This window comes from Falco peregrinus, chromosome 13 (assembly GCF_023634155.1).
Source record: "Falco peregrinus isolate bFalPer1 chromosome 13, bFalPer1.pri, whole genome shotgun sequence".
Classification (NCBI taxonomy): Eukaryota; Metazoa; Chordata; class Aves; order Falconiformes; family Falconidae; genus Falco; species Falco peregrinus.
In genome coordinates, this window is record NC_073733.1 from 6,981,790 (window position 1) to 6,998,583 (window position 16,794).

The following is a 16,794-nucleotide window of genomic DNA, read 5'->3' on the forward strand; positions in this document are numbered from 1 at the left end:
CTTTTATTGTGAGTGTAAATAATTGAATAACTACTGAGTTCATTATGTTGTGTCTCTATCATTACATCTTCTTTTTAAAATACACAATGTTTACTGTCTCCTCAGATGGTATTTTTTCCACATCGCTAATCTAGTCACCTGTTTGTAAAATGTCTTCAACTTTTACCAAATTGTTCTGAAAAAAATGTGTCAAGAATGGAAGAAAGTATTCCATAAGACGTGTGTGTAATGATTTAACATTATTTGCCTTTTTACTTTCTATCCAATTTACTCTATTTTCCATGCTGTTACATTCTTTTACTAAGGCTGTACGAAGAAAAGAGGTTTTCATTGAGCTGTTTACAGACGTACGTGGGTCCATTTTCTGAGTACTTGGAGTTAGTTTAGATCTCAGCAATCAATTTGAGGTGCCTTGCATTTGTTGATGGGAATTTTCATCTGCTGATGTATGGTCCATTCACATACTTCTGCTGGACCATCTTACTTCACAGACTGCAATAAGTTTGTGCCAACCTGTATTTTACTGGTTCTGTGGTTCATCCCTTTCTAAATCACAAACGCAGTAACCTGTTCCTAGAGCAGAATCGTGCGGTGTTCCACAGCTGATATTTTGAAATGACAAATTTTCTGTTCCTAAACATATAAAAAATGGATATGCCCTATCAAAGTTGGGCTGTTAGCTTCTGTGGTTACATCTAGCAAACCAAGGCAGAATAACATAATCGAAATCCATGGGGTTAATCCCATATCATGCTGTTGTAACTGGGAAAAGAGATGGGTCCTAAACTTACCCCTAAATCTTTCAAATAAAGCCATCTGCTCAAAAGTTTGGTCAGAACAGGTTTTAAGCCATCATCCTGGCAATAAAAGGAAAATGAATGATTCTGCAAGGCATACAGCTTTTTGTACATAAAAATGAAGCAACCTTGAAAATCTATTGACTTTCCAGTAGGTTAATATTTTCAAGTAGGTGACTGTAGTCTATAAAAGTCAAGCCTGAAAACAGATGAACGTAAGTTCTTCTAAGTTGCTATAAATTGTTGAAATTTGCCTGAATACTTACTGAATGTGCAACACAATGAAGTCTGGTATTTGACCGTTGAGGTCTAAGTTTAATGGGAATCCATAAAAGTACAAGCTCAGTTTACACAGACATCCTATCCCAAATTTTATGGTGCAGATGTGCTTATTAATAAGACAGTGAAAACCCTTAGTCAGTAATTTTTCCCTGGACTTTCTAAGTATTAAAATATGTGAAATACCAAGTTCTTTCCAAAATTGAAGAGTTCAGCTGCCTAAAGAAAGTTACCATCCATGCTGGATGGCGAAAACCATAAAGTGTGAAATTCTCCAAGCCCTCAGCTTCTTGAATTCTGTTTGACCAGTATGAGGAGGGACTCGCTGCCTGTGTGGCACAGGCCTGGCTTTGTGGGTCTTTGTTTCTGGCTTTATTTTCATGGATATTTCACACTTTCAAAAGTTATCTTCTGAAAGCCATTTTTTGCTCTATTTGAAATTCTGAAATATGTAGGAGTTTGGCATAGGATTCAGAGCTGAACAAAGGATAATAATCAGTTTTCTTTCAATAATTTGATTTTCTGAGAAGTTAGTGGGCTTGCTGTTCTTTGGTTGTAAGTACTGTAAGTTTCAGTTGAGGTATAATTATTTCTATATTATTATTATTGTTACTAAAGCAGCTTTGCCTAATCTGGAAAGCAAAAAGCAAACAAAAATAGCCAATAATGAGTTCTGAATAATTTTGAGTCAGTTTTAAGAATGATAAGCAAAGACTTACTGCAGTGAGCTCTCGAACATTGCATCACTTAAAGGGAAATTTCTTCTATAGCAAAAGGTGCAAAGAACTTTTTTCCTGAACATCAACTCTTGCAGTGTTTGACCTCCAGGTATTAATTACTTTTTAATTTGGAGTGAGTATCTTGATAAATCTTCGAGTCTTTATTAAGGATGTGTTCCTCTTTGATATCCTCTTTTGTTTAGGTTTCAATTATTTAATTACAGGTCTTGATATGAAACTAATCATGCATACATCCATATGAAGCTGGCGTACTGACAGGATAAAATCATTAAACAGTCATTACTATAAACTGACGTTGGCCTGTAATTTTTGCAGTTAACGGGGGAGTTGATGCTTGGTGAACAATCCAATTAAAACTGGCAACAAAAGACTTAAAATGTCAGCCAAATTGCTTTTTAATAGTCAACGCAGCCGTCACAAAACATAAACATTAAAGTCCCCATAGTAGCATAAAGCGTCATGGTGAAACAATTCTAGAAAATGAATAATAATTACAGTATCCTGAGAATTCTCTTAATAGATGTGCACTCATTAAAATACTTTGTTGGTTAGATTCATATGAAAAAGTATGTTTCCCTTGATACTTCTTTATGCATTTGTTTTGAAGGTTTTATTCGATATTTTATAGATGTAATTTCTAGTAATATTCAAAAATGCATGTCTTATTTACAATGAGTTTAAATAACTATATAGATAAGCCTTGAGTGAAATGCACCTCAGAAATGTGTTGGAGGTGAACTGAGGATACAGCCACAAAGAACTTTTAAAACCTATTAATGCTGCAAAATGATGTCATCTGTTAATTTTGAATTGCACGAGATTTCTTTTGCAAGTTGAGCAAGAATCGCAGGAGAAGCTTGTCAGCCCTTACTGCCTGAATTAACCGTCTGAATCTGTTTACGCAGAAACGATCCTGTTGGTACTTGATAGATGCTCTGTTCAGATCTTCAAAGCTGTGTAAGAGTGCAGGGCTCCTAAGAACTTACATGCAGAGTGGACTTAAAAGCTCTACAGAGTTCTGAGGAACCAGGCCACAGCCCCCGGTTTAGTGGAGAGGTAGAAGTGTGTTGGTATTTCAGAAAACCTACGTGCTTGCTTGTAAATGCCTAAATACGCATTAGAGAGACTAACTTGAAAGCTGTGGGGCTGTGCCCAGGCTGTTGTGTTCGTTTTCAGGCATTACATTAGCTTTTTCTGTGTTGTTATTTTTTCTTTCCCTACAGGAGTTTTTCTTTTCTTTAAAAAATAATCGATTTTTTGTTTACCATCAGTTACACATGTACTGTTGTCTTTCCTCCCAGCAAGCTCAGTTCTATAGGAGAAGTGTCAACATTCCTAACTAAAACGTTAGCAAATCTCAATGGCAGGAATAGATCTCTTTGTAGAAGTATTTCTTTTATTTCTGGATTGAGAGGGACAGGAACTTGTTAACTGCTTCTAGGGATAAAAGGCAGAAGTAGTCGGTCAGCTAATTCTACGCTGAGGTATTAACTAATGTATTGTAATTGAGGACCGTTTAAAATCATTTGGTGAGTGACAGGTAGCTTTCTGTTATGCTACCTGACAATTACATGCAATTACTCCTTAAATCATACCATGTACTTCTAGAGTTACCAAGAATAAATTGATGCTGACTACCCTACAGCTAAAGTTACCATTTTTCTTGTGGTTAAAAAAAAAAAATCTCTTATTTAAAACAACAATTCTCTGTTTAAGTAGAGAATTAACAGATAAATTGCAATAATTCCTTATGTAAAAAATTGTTTTCTAAAGCAAAACTTCAAAAGGACAATATATGTTTTGAAACTGTAATTTGTCTTTAAGAATTCTTCTTTAAGAGATCTGTCAACTAAAGTTTGTGAAGTAGAATATAAGTGAAGCTGAAGTAAGCAGTCTGGTTACCCGCGAGCACTTTACCCTGACAAACAGGAAACTAGTAAGGCTGTTGAGAAAATCCTCTTCTACTGTCATGTATTATTTTTTATTAATTTTGAATTATTTCATAGGTCAGACTGCTCTGAGGAGAGGATAGGATGGGAGGGGCCACATGTGCTTTGATTTTGTAAAAAAGCCATTGTCGACAATAGTTCTTGACAAGTGATAAGCACACATACTTGCTGCCTGACAGTTCATCAACTGTGTTTAAAAGTAACCTCCACCAAGACAAAGTGGAAGTCTCTTCTTGACTTCAGGAAGAGTAATGGATCATATCCCTAACTGATGTAGCAGGTTTGAACATACGTGCAGTCATTCAGGAAGAGCCATAGAAAAGCCTCATCAGTTTCACCAAAAGCCATTAATTCTATTGCTCAATAGTAGGTTTCTGTATAGTTTTCATTCTGATCGTACAAAATACCTAGCAGAAAACTGTGGGAACAAACAACTTTGCTACCCCATACAGGCTACAAAGAAGAGTCACTTTAAAATTAAGTCTCGGGGAGCACAGCAGAGATAGTTTGAACAGAGACAGTACAGGAGATGCAGACTTATATCAGATGCAGCCCCGTGATTTATGGTGAATTCTGTAGGTTCTTTGTATGGTTGAACTTTGTAGGTCCAGGGCTATTTGTTCTGAACAGCCAACTCTGAGCAAGCTGCTCTCCTCTCCACTCCTGCAGAGCAAAGCCACCCGCTTGGCGCCAGCACCCGATGGTCCCCCCGGACCAGCGCTGCACCTCTGCCCCAGGAAGGCAGGGAAACTAGCCTAGAAGCAAACTTTTCTACAGAATGCCCAAATCTGCTTCAAAAACCCCAATATGGTGATATGGCTTGAAGTAACCTCTTGTTTATTTCAGTGTGATGAACGTTGTGCCCTAAGGCTCATGCGGGACTCTCACAGACGACGTAGGCTGTGTGACTGGCTGCAGCGTCACACAAAACCTAGTTGCAAAGTCTTCTGGCAAGAAAAATATTTCTTAGTATTTCTTCATAAAATACTACTGTATTGGTATTAATTTGAGATAGATATGCATATAGAGCCACAGTGAAATTCTACGTATGTTTACATGTTATGGATACATTTGACAGCTTTCTCTGCCCCCCACAAGTTATTATGTAACAACAGATAAATGAATTACTTATTTTATACTCCCTATAATCATATAAGTGTCACTATAAATATGTGTAAAGATGTTCATTTCAAGCAATTTAACGTCAAGGTGAAATCCATAATAAAAAACACATGAATTACTGTTTTGTTGAATAAAATAGAGACCTTCATTTTCCTATATAAGCTATAAACATGTCTTTCAAAGTATTATGAACATAGAAACTAATCTGTATCTCTCCTGATATTCCCTCATTAATATCTTTCTAAAAGGATTGTCTTAAAAATGAAGTAAATACATGGGGGTAGAGACAATTACTGAATGATGCCGGAGAGCTTTCTACGCCTGTACATGGTATTGATTGTAAAAATGGATCTAGTATTTTCAATTATGCTCTGCAAAATGCCAGGAGATATGCTACATTTGACATGGTGATCTGGAGTACAGAGTTCCGTGTCCTGAGCAAAGCCTTTATATATCCAAGTGGGAGAAGCTGGAGTGTGAATCATCCTTGAAGCCAGAAAGTTCAGGCACTTCCACCTTGAAGTAAACTTAGAGTAAGTTTGCAGTGCTGCCAGCAAAACACTAGCTCTAAGCTCAAATAGACAGGAGATATGCTTGGGATCTTGCCCCCAGTAATTTCAGGAACGTGCATGAACATGATGCTCATCAGGGCTTAAGTTTGTTTCCTGATGTAACTGGGAGGATTAACCATGTCTTAGGGCTTATCATCTTTTCATATTTCCGTAGAGCCACAGGATATTTTTATATTTACAACAATATGAATCAACAAACTGATCTCTCTCAAGGCTGGGCTTTAAGCTGAGCAGGGTTCTGTGCTTTAGTCCATGGGTGGGACTTATACCACTGTCCCCAGCCCTAAGAAGGCTAACAGTGAAATGGAGGAGTCTTCATCTTGGCTGTTGCAGCGCAGTGAACTCGGGTGCCACAGGGAAAACTTTATTGGGGTCTGTAACGGGGCCCAGGCTCCAGCAGTCTTTTTTACTTAAAATGTTGTAAAGTAGCAGGAGCACAGATGAAGCAAGTAAGGGGCAGGCAGGGAAGGTTATCATCCACTGCAGAGGCGCTGGTGACAAAAGTGGCTTAATATGTCCATATTCATGATATTTCACTGAACTGCTGGGCTAAATACACTGTGTATTTCGGTATGATTTATAGTTGCTAATTCCATTACCTATAGATCCCTTTTAGAAAGCCCTCACAGCTAATGAATTTAATGACACAAAGGCCAAAACCTGAATATGTATCACTCTGCCGAAAACCATCAATAACTGGGGAAACATTAATTTTTACAGCCATGGCTGCTTGCAACCTATTTTACCAATCATAAACTGTCTTTTAATCAAAATCTGTTCACCTCTAAGGTCATCAAAATTTGCTGCCTGGCTACTTGTAACTGCCTGGCTTTTGTAAACTTGGATGACAGGCTTACTCTGTAAACTATAATCTCTCCCGCTTTGTTCAGAGTTTTAGAATAGTGATTGTACCTTCCCCTGTGAGTTGCCACAGATAGAAGTTACAACTTGTGATACTGACTGAACCCACCACTTGTAAGTAATGGCAGGAATTACACCTTCTCCTGAAAATACCACCTTTAAGCTGGCTGTGGGCTGTCAGTATCCGCTTCTATCCTTTGAATGCTGTGTGCTGTTAATTGTGCCAGCAGCTGCTTGATCTGCTAAACAAACCCCTGGAAGCCTGGGCTGGTTTAGGTTGTTCCCTAAGTCTCCATCATAACTGGAGTGCTGCTTTGCTTCTCCCTTCACGTTTTCTCCTTGACCTGTGAGGCTTAACCATCAAGAGTCTGTTCCAACCCAAGACAAGCCTGGAGTGATTTAAGAGGAGTCCTGTCTCGACTGGATGGGTATTTGAGAGAATCTGATGGCTGTACCACCTGCAACGAAGGAGGCTGAAAGGGGTGAGCAGGGTAGTTGCATTCCAAATTTGTCATATTAATTGACATAAATGTGAGCATTTCATATAAATGGAATCATGTGTTTCACATAAATATTATACATAGAGTGCATTTGTATTTAACAGCTATGTGAAGAAGTACTATAGAACTAAGCTATAATTCAGACAGTTCAGCAGAATAAAAGCACCTCAGGAGCTCTAGCACTTCACTCCCCTCTGGCAATGTTTATTTTATATAAACATGCATCAGTGTGTTTATATTGTCAGGTGCTTCTGCATGATAACATTTAAAACTTGCATCTTATCCACAGTACACAGCGTTACAACCTGAAACTCATTTCTGGTTACAAACTACAGCACAGAGAGTGGCGTCTTATAGCGCAATGTTTATGTCCAAAATTATTCCACTTCAGCAATCAGGCTCCCAAGTTAAAACACTGAGTGATGGGGTTAATTAAGGAGGAGTAGTGCTACTGTAGCTCTAATGGGCTACAGATATGAGTGTCTCTAAGTGAGGCAAACTTTGTCAGGAAAGGTAATGTCTTTCATTGCACCAGCTGATATAGCTGGAGAAAAAAAAAAAATAGCTTTGGTCCCACAAAGCCTTCTTTTGGTTTGAGTATATTAAAGTTTCTATCATAAGGGAAAAAAAAAAAACAACACTCTCCCATGCACATCTTTAAAAAAAAAAAGAGTATATCAGTCTTATTTCAATAATTGTACAAAGAAAAACTGACAAGTTAAATATATGGTACAAAGACGACAGATGCCAGGATTTTTTGAGTCTTGAAAAGCAGAATATTATTAAATGCATACTGTCAGCAAAGTTGGAAAGGATGGCCATGTGATAGGTCCCTAGGGATAAATCACTGCCTTTCCTTCTTTAACGAGTTCTAACCTCCATTCTTTTGCTTGAAAAATTCTCCCACATCTTCCTGCAGCTGAATCAAGAAAAAGTTTGTTTGCAGAGACACTTTTGAGATACTTCTGATTTATTTTTCAAAACACTATGAGATCTTCCATATTTTTTCACTTTTATCATGCTACTAATTGATGTTTTACCAGAAATAGAGCTCAGCATGCTACCATCCTGACATGCGACAATGATAGCAAATTACTGGTGAATATAAGATTCCTGCTAATGAAAATTCCTTGTGTTCTCTGTTGCTAGAAGTTTAAAGGCATTGATACTTAATATCCATATCATATGCAGGTGATAAAGTCCGTTTATACTATTTAATTTGTCCATTTATACTATTTAATTTGTGAAGATTTTCTAGTAGAGTTTAAGTAATCCATCATTTTTTTTGTTAGAAATGGACCAAAAATGTACATTAAAGTAAGGGGGAAATCCCAGGCTCATATTAGTCCACTCTAAATAAATATGGACTTCAGAAGGAGTTTTAGCTGAGTTTAGCACTATTTCACAAGAGATTGTATTAAACAGAATTAAAGAAACATAAAACATTCATTTCTGTAAAAGCAACAGAGTTTTAAAGAGAGACTTCCTGGTGATGCTCCCATCGTGCTTTTTTACTCTGGTGCTCAAAACTGGATAATTATGTTTTTGTAAGGTTTCCTAGAATTCGGTCCATTATGAGTGTCTAGAAAATATAGTCATGTAGGTCTTACAGTACAAGTTTTGACTTTTAATGTAAAAATTGAAAAGGAAATGCAGTGCCGCCATTGTAAGAACTCCTTAATGTCCTTGCAGCTTATATGCAGAACAGGTTTTTTTTCCTGCACAGTTAGACCATACAACATTCAATGTAAATGTTACTTGTGTTTTAAAAAGAGTTGAATTGCATCATATTTCATTTTAAAATATGGCTAAACTTGGAAAGGCTGAAGGGGAAATAAGTTTCTGTTAGCATTAGGGAATTATTAGGTTTCTTATTTACCAAATATCTTTTTGTTAAAATGATCCACAAATTACAAGTTAGAAGCTGTTAGTGTGTGTGTGTGTGTGTATAATTGTAAGGGATTCAAGGGAATGGAACATATGTGATACTGAGAACATGAAGGGAACATTTACTGGGATCCATATGAACACATTGGACTGAGTGTTTAAATATTATGCATTTCTTTGACATCATTACATTATTACAACGTAAATCCAGCTGTAGTTTATGCTTATTGACACCATTCAAAGTACATGGCATAAGAACTCTGGTTTTTTGTTGGGGTTTTTTTTTTTTTTTACGTGCTGTGCTTTGTTTTCAGCACAGCCTAAATAATGATATGTAGGATTCATGCTACTCTTAGGCTGGCAGTATAATATGAAATTATATACTTGGCTACTTCAGGGCATACTTGAACGGATAGATAAAGGGCCCAGAGACCTTTGATGATCCCTGATGCTTAACTGGTCCCTCCCGCCCTCAGTCTGTTCTGGGCCATCCCAACCTGCTCAGCAAGGACCATCTGCTGCAGCAGGGGCGAGCTGAAAGCACCATGGGCATGAGTCAGTTGGCTGTGTCAGGAAGTCCTACTGCTCTCTGGAGGTCTCTAAATCTCTTCTACTTTGTGTGTAAACTTTGAGTCCGTATGACCTTTAGTTTATAAGCTTTCATTACATTATAAGCTTTATTTTGCATAAAACCATATGGTTTGCAGAATTCTTTAGAGCTGCTTGGTATTTTTTGTTCGGGAAGATTTACTGTGTAAGTAAGGCTGAGAAAAAAGTTATATACAGCAAAACAATAATCTAAAGGTAAGTTGGTATTAAAGGTATTGGTTGGATACTTTTATATCCTAGTGGTCTGACAATGTTGTGGAAGCAAAGCATTTTGCAAGTAAGGTAGGCCAGCTAAATGCTGAGCTACATCAGAAGAAGCAAGTGTAGAATAGATGACTGAAACACAACATAAATTTATACATCAATAGACCAATTTCATACACAAGTTTTTTTTTGTGTCCACCTTTTCTCCAAATGTGTGATGCCAAAAATGAAAGGAATTCAGAGGTACGCAACAAATAATCAGGGGCTTGGTAGGGTCATTGGTGCATAGAGAGAAAAAGAGTTTAAATTTTAGAATGGAAAGAAAAGGGTGTAAAGACTTACACAGCACCAAATAAGCATATTAACATATAACAGAACCAGTGCTCTGCAATGGTAGCACCTACATCTAAATCATAGTTTGTCTTCCTAGACTTGGAGCATAAATCTCATTGTAAAACTGAGAAATTTTTTTCTGTGCTTTTTAGCTCCAGCCTTAAGCATTCAGATTCTGTCTTCCCTGCACTGAATCTTTTGCAGTTCTTCAGTGACCATGATGCTCCTTCATCTCTGCTTGAGAAAAAAATTCCAGACTGTTTTGTAACTGAGCAGTAGTATACCCATAGAACTTTGAAATAAGCTAAACTAAACTCTCTGAACATATGTTGCTATTTCATTCATTTAATAATGGATGGCAAGCTAATTCATGCTGCAAACATACCAATAAATAATGAATTTAGGAACTTTCAGTTCAAATCAAAAATATCTCAAAAGCACTACAGGTTAGATGCAAACCTTTTAATGTTCAATGATTTGAATATATTCTCTCTGATATACTTATTAATGACACTGGCTAGTGTAATCTTGTCACTAAATGATAAAACAATTAAATTACCCCATCTTTCTATGTGGGTCCAAAAAGTATAGTAGCATATACTTCAAAACTGTTAGGAAAATACTTCAGCAAAGTCCTGGCTTATTTTCAAAACTAATTTTAATCAGGTGCTAACTAGTTGATAAAGCTGCTTGCTTATTTTTTCTCAGTCTGGAAAGCAGTTTGGCTACGTGTTTATGACTACACAGGCATTTTAACCTGACTCTTAAGGAAAATGAGGTTGTTGACGCTGCTGTTGTCCGTTGGTCTGTGCCTCCTGTACCTTTTGAGCAGAACGGCAGCACTCAGCCGACGTGGTAGCATAGGGGAAGTGTCTAAGGTAACTAACCTTCCACTTTCTGAAAGGCAGAGGCTTAGTAAAAAAGGGAGATCTGAGTTATTACATCTCCTGAAGGCAAAAGCAGTAGTAGCAGACCTCGGCGGCTGAAGAGGAGCTGTTGATGTCTGCACATCATAGCTGCGGGGTTCCTGCTCAGTTATGCAACTGCCATGGAGCAGCCTGTGATCAATATTGCTGAAGGGCCATCCAAAAGAGTAAGTCAGAACCAAGGAAGAAGAAACATTCGGGACAGAAGCAGAGCTCCTCCCTTCAAACTTCAAAGAAAGGAGAGCAAGTAGAAATCCTTGAAACTAGCAGAATTACAAGGAAAAGTTTTGCTGTTTATAGCTAGCATCAATGCAGAGGTTTCTCTGTTGGAGTGAGTCCATGGAGTTTGGGAAGCATCTCAAAATGGAATAGCTAAACAAATTAACATCGTTATTGAAGAATGAAAGTAAAATCACAAAAAGAAAAAAAAAAGGTGGCAGGAAGAATTTTAGTGGAGTTTGTGGACTGGATGGGGAGTGTATGAATTAAGAGTAAAGCAAAGCAGATCCAATACACAGCAAAGCAGCAGAATGTTGCATAAATCTTTTCAGAAGACATCACAGTTCTAGATTTGCTGTGCTGAAATGAGGGAACTATTTAAAAATACTGAATTCTCAGTGGAAAAATATAGACATTTGCTAAACAACTTCTTTGGTCTCTAAAAAAAAAGAAATGGCGAAATGCAAGGTCAGATGAGAAGGCCAGAAGTGAGGACCAAGAGCTCTTCTGGCTTGGGTGCACCTCAGAGGAAAATCTGATTTGAAGGAAATTATTGTAAATGTTCTGTTCAGATTGAGCTGAAATCGTGTTTTATAGTTACATTTTTAGATGAATGGAAACATCCACCACATCAATGAATGCATTGAAAACAACACTGTATTTGCATATAATACCTAGACTTTTTGATGTAACAAAATTTAAAAATCTGAACATTATTAGCAACCACTAAAAATAAAGCCAGCAGTTATTATCGATATCATTATGCTGAACAATAGCAACAGGATAAAAATTTATAACTGAGCTCATTTCTATATCACTCCCATACATTTTGGAAACTTGTTAGCTTTAGACAAATTATCTTGCATCATATCACTTTTTAGGTATTTAAATGATTTTGCATTAAGTTATTTTACAGAGTCTACTATTCAGAGTCCTGAAGAATTGTAAGTGTGCATATTCAGATATAATGCTGCTTTATATCCCAAGCAACATTTTTTTGGTATAAAAATAAAGTTAATGAGGTGTAGACTTAGTTTCAAGCAAAATAAAAATAACTTTGCCAAATTAGAAAGTCTGTAAAAACTAATTGGAAACTCAGGCTGATTCTCAGCGTAATGAATTTGCCATGCTTCACTGAAGTGAAGGCCTGGTGCAGAAGACTTGTCTTTAAATCACCAAAGTACTTCAGAATCTGATGTGAGGTTTTCTGTGATGCCAGTAGCTGGACGAAGGGGTGACAAGTGTGGTTAATTAAAAAGAAATCCCCCAGGAAATCTGATGTGTTAATGTATAGTGATACATTGCACTGGGATATATGAGGTACCCTACCAACCCTTCCAACTTAGTGGTTCACAGAGCAGAATCGGTCTATTGCATGGAAGAGACTAAACTATTTGTCAGGTAATGGCATGCTATTGACGGGGTAGGGACAGTGCAGGTAAAAGGGGAGGAAGGGGACTAAACGATGCGTTGCCGTATGGGTTATACAGCTTTTTCCCATTTACCTCTAGAAGCAGTCACCTTGGCTGCTCGGCGTTCACTGCGTAGCTTTTAATGTACCTTGTAGAGCCTAACTGCCTGTCCTGGCAGAGATCAGCAATTTTCTAACAGGACAGTGGCACAACCATTAAAACGGCTTGTCATGCAAATTATAGGTTGTATAATAATCCTGCAAATTTTCTGTAAAGTGGATTTAAGATTGATACCACTAAGTAAGGGAATGTCATTGATCAAATACTTGAGGATGCTGGACATCAAATATTATGTCCAAAATTTGGGTAGCTTTCAATTCTAAAATAGCAGGATACAGGATTTACTGAGATTAATTATTATATGAAAGTGCCTTAGCAGATTATTTCAGAGCTCTGGACTGTTGACTGCAGTGATTTAATTTACTGAGGTCTCCAATTTTCTAATATGCTTAGAAATGCTTTTCTGGTGTATGCAAACTAATACTACAGCATAAACATTAATGCAACTGTAAGAATGCTGCCTTGATAAAAGATCAATGAAATTAAAAGGATTAAGCCTGGGCCAAATCCATGACAGCTTTGCTTACCACAGCATAGAAAAGCTTATGTGGAGCACTAAACAACCTTGTTTCTCCAGTTGGGGTAAATTGTGACTGTCACAGAGAAAAAACAGGCTTTTTTTTCTTCCAGCCATTCCGAGAAGGGAAGGGGCACACTTTCATCTTTCACCTTGAAGACACATCATGTCATAATTTAAAGAAAGTATGTGTTGTAAATGGATGGCAACAACAATTCCTTGCAGGGAATTTTTGCAGGTTCATCAGAGCTCTGCTCCAGCTGGTTTTGTGCAAATTTAACTGGATGGCTGCTAAGGTAAAAGGGAGAGTGAGGGTGAGTACAGAAATGGGACAAAAGCTGTGTTAGGTAGACACTGAGGTAAATTAGCTGGAAGAGTTTGAGTTTAATAGCTTCACAGTTCACCCAATCTGGCAGCAATTTTTATCAACGTCTTCTTTGCAAAGTATTTGTTATTGTTCATTTAAAAAGGAATGTCTTGCCTCAGTTCTCCATAGCTGTGTTTCTGGCTGTACTGAGAGGCTTGGGAGGCTCTTGTGGGAAGCAGAGAAAACAGGATTTTATTGTCCCTTCAAAGAACCCTTACACCATATTTGTATCTTGGTTGTTTTTTGCAGGAGGATTTAAGCTCACTGGCACGGGCTGAGCCACCATAAAGCCGTGTAGCAGCGCTAGCGCAGGGCAGGACCCTGCAGTCAGAGCATCCCTCTCTGGGGCTGGGGGGCGCTGGGGGTCCCGCGGGGCAGCGGCAGCACGGGTCGGGGGGCCTCAGGTACCCACACACGCCTATTTCCCTCCTCCTTCACGACCTGGTCTGGTGGCTGTGAGCTCCTTGCCAGCTCATCTGCCTTGAGCTGCCATAAAACCTTTTCTCCGGGTATCGGGATGGTTAGTGCTTGGGCAGCCTTGGAGGGGGGCTTTTCCCAGGTCTCATTTAGCAAACGCAGTAACAGACTGGCAGAAACGTGGTAACTTTGTTTTACAGAAGGTGTTTGTTCAGCGGTTGGAATACAGTTATTTTCTGCCTTGATTTGAGGTGCAAGACTAATTCTTACACTGTGTCTATTTTTAAGCAGATGCTCTTAAATGAGAATTATACCTCATTAAATCAGTTGGTATCTGTGCTGCAGTTTGATGTCAGCTTGATTTATTTGTTCTTTACCCTCATCCCCAAATAATCCTATGACAATTAAATGAATGTTGTATCTTCTTTTTTGTCCTTTTTCTTCTTTGCTTTTGTTGAACTACTGAACTGCAGTGCTGGAGGATGTGTGTCTGTATCTGATACTCTTAGTTTCAGTAGTGTTATATTTTAAATTATTTCACATGTTGCAACAAAATTGTACAGGCAGCTGGGTTAACAACTTGATAAAGCACAATGCTTTCATCCCAACAGCTAATATATTATGCTCATGCTCTCTTGATCTTTATAAAATAATAACTCTCTGTGGGTTTTTTTGCCTTTTCTTTGTTGTTCCAGATATGCCAGGTAGCCCACATAACCAGTTCACCTTCAGACCCCTCCCGCCGCCACCTCCACCACCACATGCATGCACCTGTGCCAGAAAGCCACCTCCAACAGCTGATTCTCTCCAGAGAAGATCCATGACCACCCGCAGCCAGCCCAGTCCTGCTGCCCCGACTCCCCCCACGAGTACTCAAGATTCTGTGCATCTCCATAACAGCTGGGTCTTGAACAGCAACATACCGCTGGAAACCAGGTACAGACCCACCTGTTGGGCACAACTTAACTCAAATGTGGGGTTTTTTTAGAAAAAACAGTAAGGAGGACTGATGTTGACGTGAGATGGGGATGGGGAATTAAGAGTTTGCCATTCAGGACGTGGCAGTGCATTTTGAGTTGAGGCCACATCGCGTAGCCATGTGAAGCCTTACTTGATACGGCCAGATCATTAATGCTCATAAAAGCATGTGTTTTGCAAAGTTTCGGAAGACACTGATTTCCTTAAGGTGTGTAGATTGCATAGATGCTTCAGAGTAGTGTACTTGGGTACTTGTCTCACCCTGCCACATTCTCCCAGGGCTGTTTTGTAATGAGCAAATAGCACTTTTGTTTAATTGATGTACTCTGGCGCTCCTGGAGTCAAGGTTCAGGCTGTAGCTATGCTATGGATAAGGAAAGATAGGAAGTAATATGAAAATAATATTTTCCTCAATGTGTATGTAAACGTTTTATTGCATATATACACAAAAATATTATTTGATCATCATTAGGTAATGGAGAAATGATACAGGGCCAAGACAAGTATTGAGCATGGAGAGCCTTACCTCTGGGAGCTGGGGAAGCGAGGGTCCCACACCAGGGTCATTCACAATTTACACAAATAATCTTCTCTGAAAAATAGTTGAAAGCAAAAACATTCTGTATTCAATAAACCTGTGTTCTGGTACCCAGAGTTCTGCCATAGAGGTAAACATAGTTTCCTCAGTCTTTTTGGCTATAATAAGCTTTTTTTTTTTTTTTTTTGTTCCTGATAAGTATTAGCTAATTTGGTGGCTCTTAACTACAGCTGTATTTGCTGACTTGATGCTTAAAACAAGCCTGATTTTCTACAACTTTCTCCCTTTTCATTGTGAACGGAGCACCAAGGAGGTTTGACTGCGGATCCTTGGGGTTTGGGCATTTTAAAACATGTCAAGTGCATGGCTTGCTGAGAAAGTGTTGGGTGAAACGGATGCATATCTGACATCCAACTAATCTGACCCAGGAAATACAAGGTCTTATGCATACAAGTGTTTTCTTTTTAATGCACATATGTCCAAAAGGGCCAGTTAGCACAGTTAATCACTGAAACCTAATTTTTTGTTCTTTTATAGGAAGGTTGTTTTTATTTTATTGCAAAATGTAATTTCAGTATAAATCTTTAAACACTTAACTGCTGCTAATCAGACATGTCAATTTTTTTTTTTTCTCTGAGAAGCTATTAAGTTGGGATTGAAGCGTAAGATAATTAATTATGAAATAAAGCTTTCCTTATTTGTCTTAATGACAAATCACAAAAAGAATCAAGGAGGATGGAAACTTTTCTCCAAGAGCGAATATAAACAAAATTTTAGTTCAACTAGTCCTTCTAAAGCTAGAAGCTTCTGTTTCCACAATCTTTGTAAAGATAAATCTCTGTCATTTCTGGTGTAACAAGCTTATATATCTATGTGTTCTGCTGCATGTAAAGCTGATCCCTGGATGGTCTGCACCCATTAATTACCTTTTAGTTCTCTCCAATTAACAGTTAGGTAGATCTTGTTTAGCCTTTCTGCATCCCTGCTCGCTATATTCTTCTCAGACCTCATTGGGGAAAATACTTTGCAATTTTAAGTCTCTTTTGAGCTTAGTTTAATTTTTCTAGTTTCTGATTATTTTTGCAAACTGGAAACTTTTCATAAAGGACAAATAAATAGATATATAGTTATATTCATAGTTATAGAATTGGATACTGACGAAAGGGCTGTGCAGTGGATTAGGAGTTCAGACGGGAAAACATACTGTGGGCTACACGTCAGTGATTCACGAAGTCTGGGAATTTTCCACGTTCCTGCCCTTCACTGGTTGTTTCAGCTGATTTCATACACCCTCTGGTAGCTAGCTGCAGCCTCTGGCGAAGCTGGCTGAAAGGCTATATAATCTGGAAGTAGAATCTGTGAGACTGTTTGCCAAGATGTATCTGCAGTTTATGTGCAGACAAGTGGTACAGCAGAGGAACATTGTAATAAAAAACATTTGTGATCA

The 16,794-nt window shown here is 38.2% G+C and overlaps 1 protein-coding gene across 2 annotated transcripts in view; it reads left to right on the forward strand.

The window, feature by feature from the left end:
- The window catches only part of TENM1 (teneurin transmembrane protein 1), a 349,702-nt gene that overhangs the window by 166,154 nt on the left and 166,754 nt on the right, over positions 1-16,794 (forward strand). For both annotated transcript variants that reach the window (XM_055818110.1, XM_055818111.1), the window contains exon 4: positions 14,527-14,767. In XM_055818110.1, the coding sequence (XP_055674085.1) occupies positions 14,527-14,767 (241 nt within the window). The remainder of the gene's footprint in view (positions 1-14,526; positions 14,768-16,794) is intronic.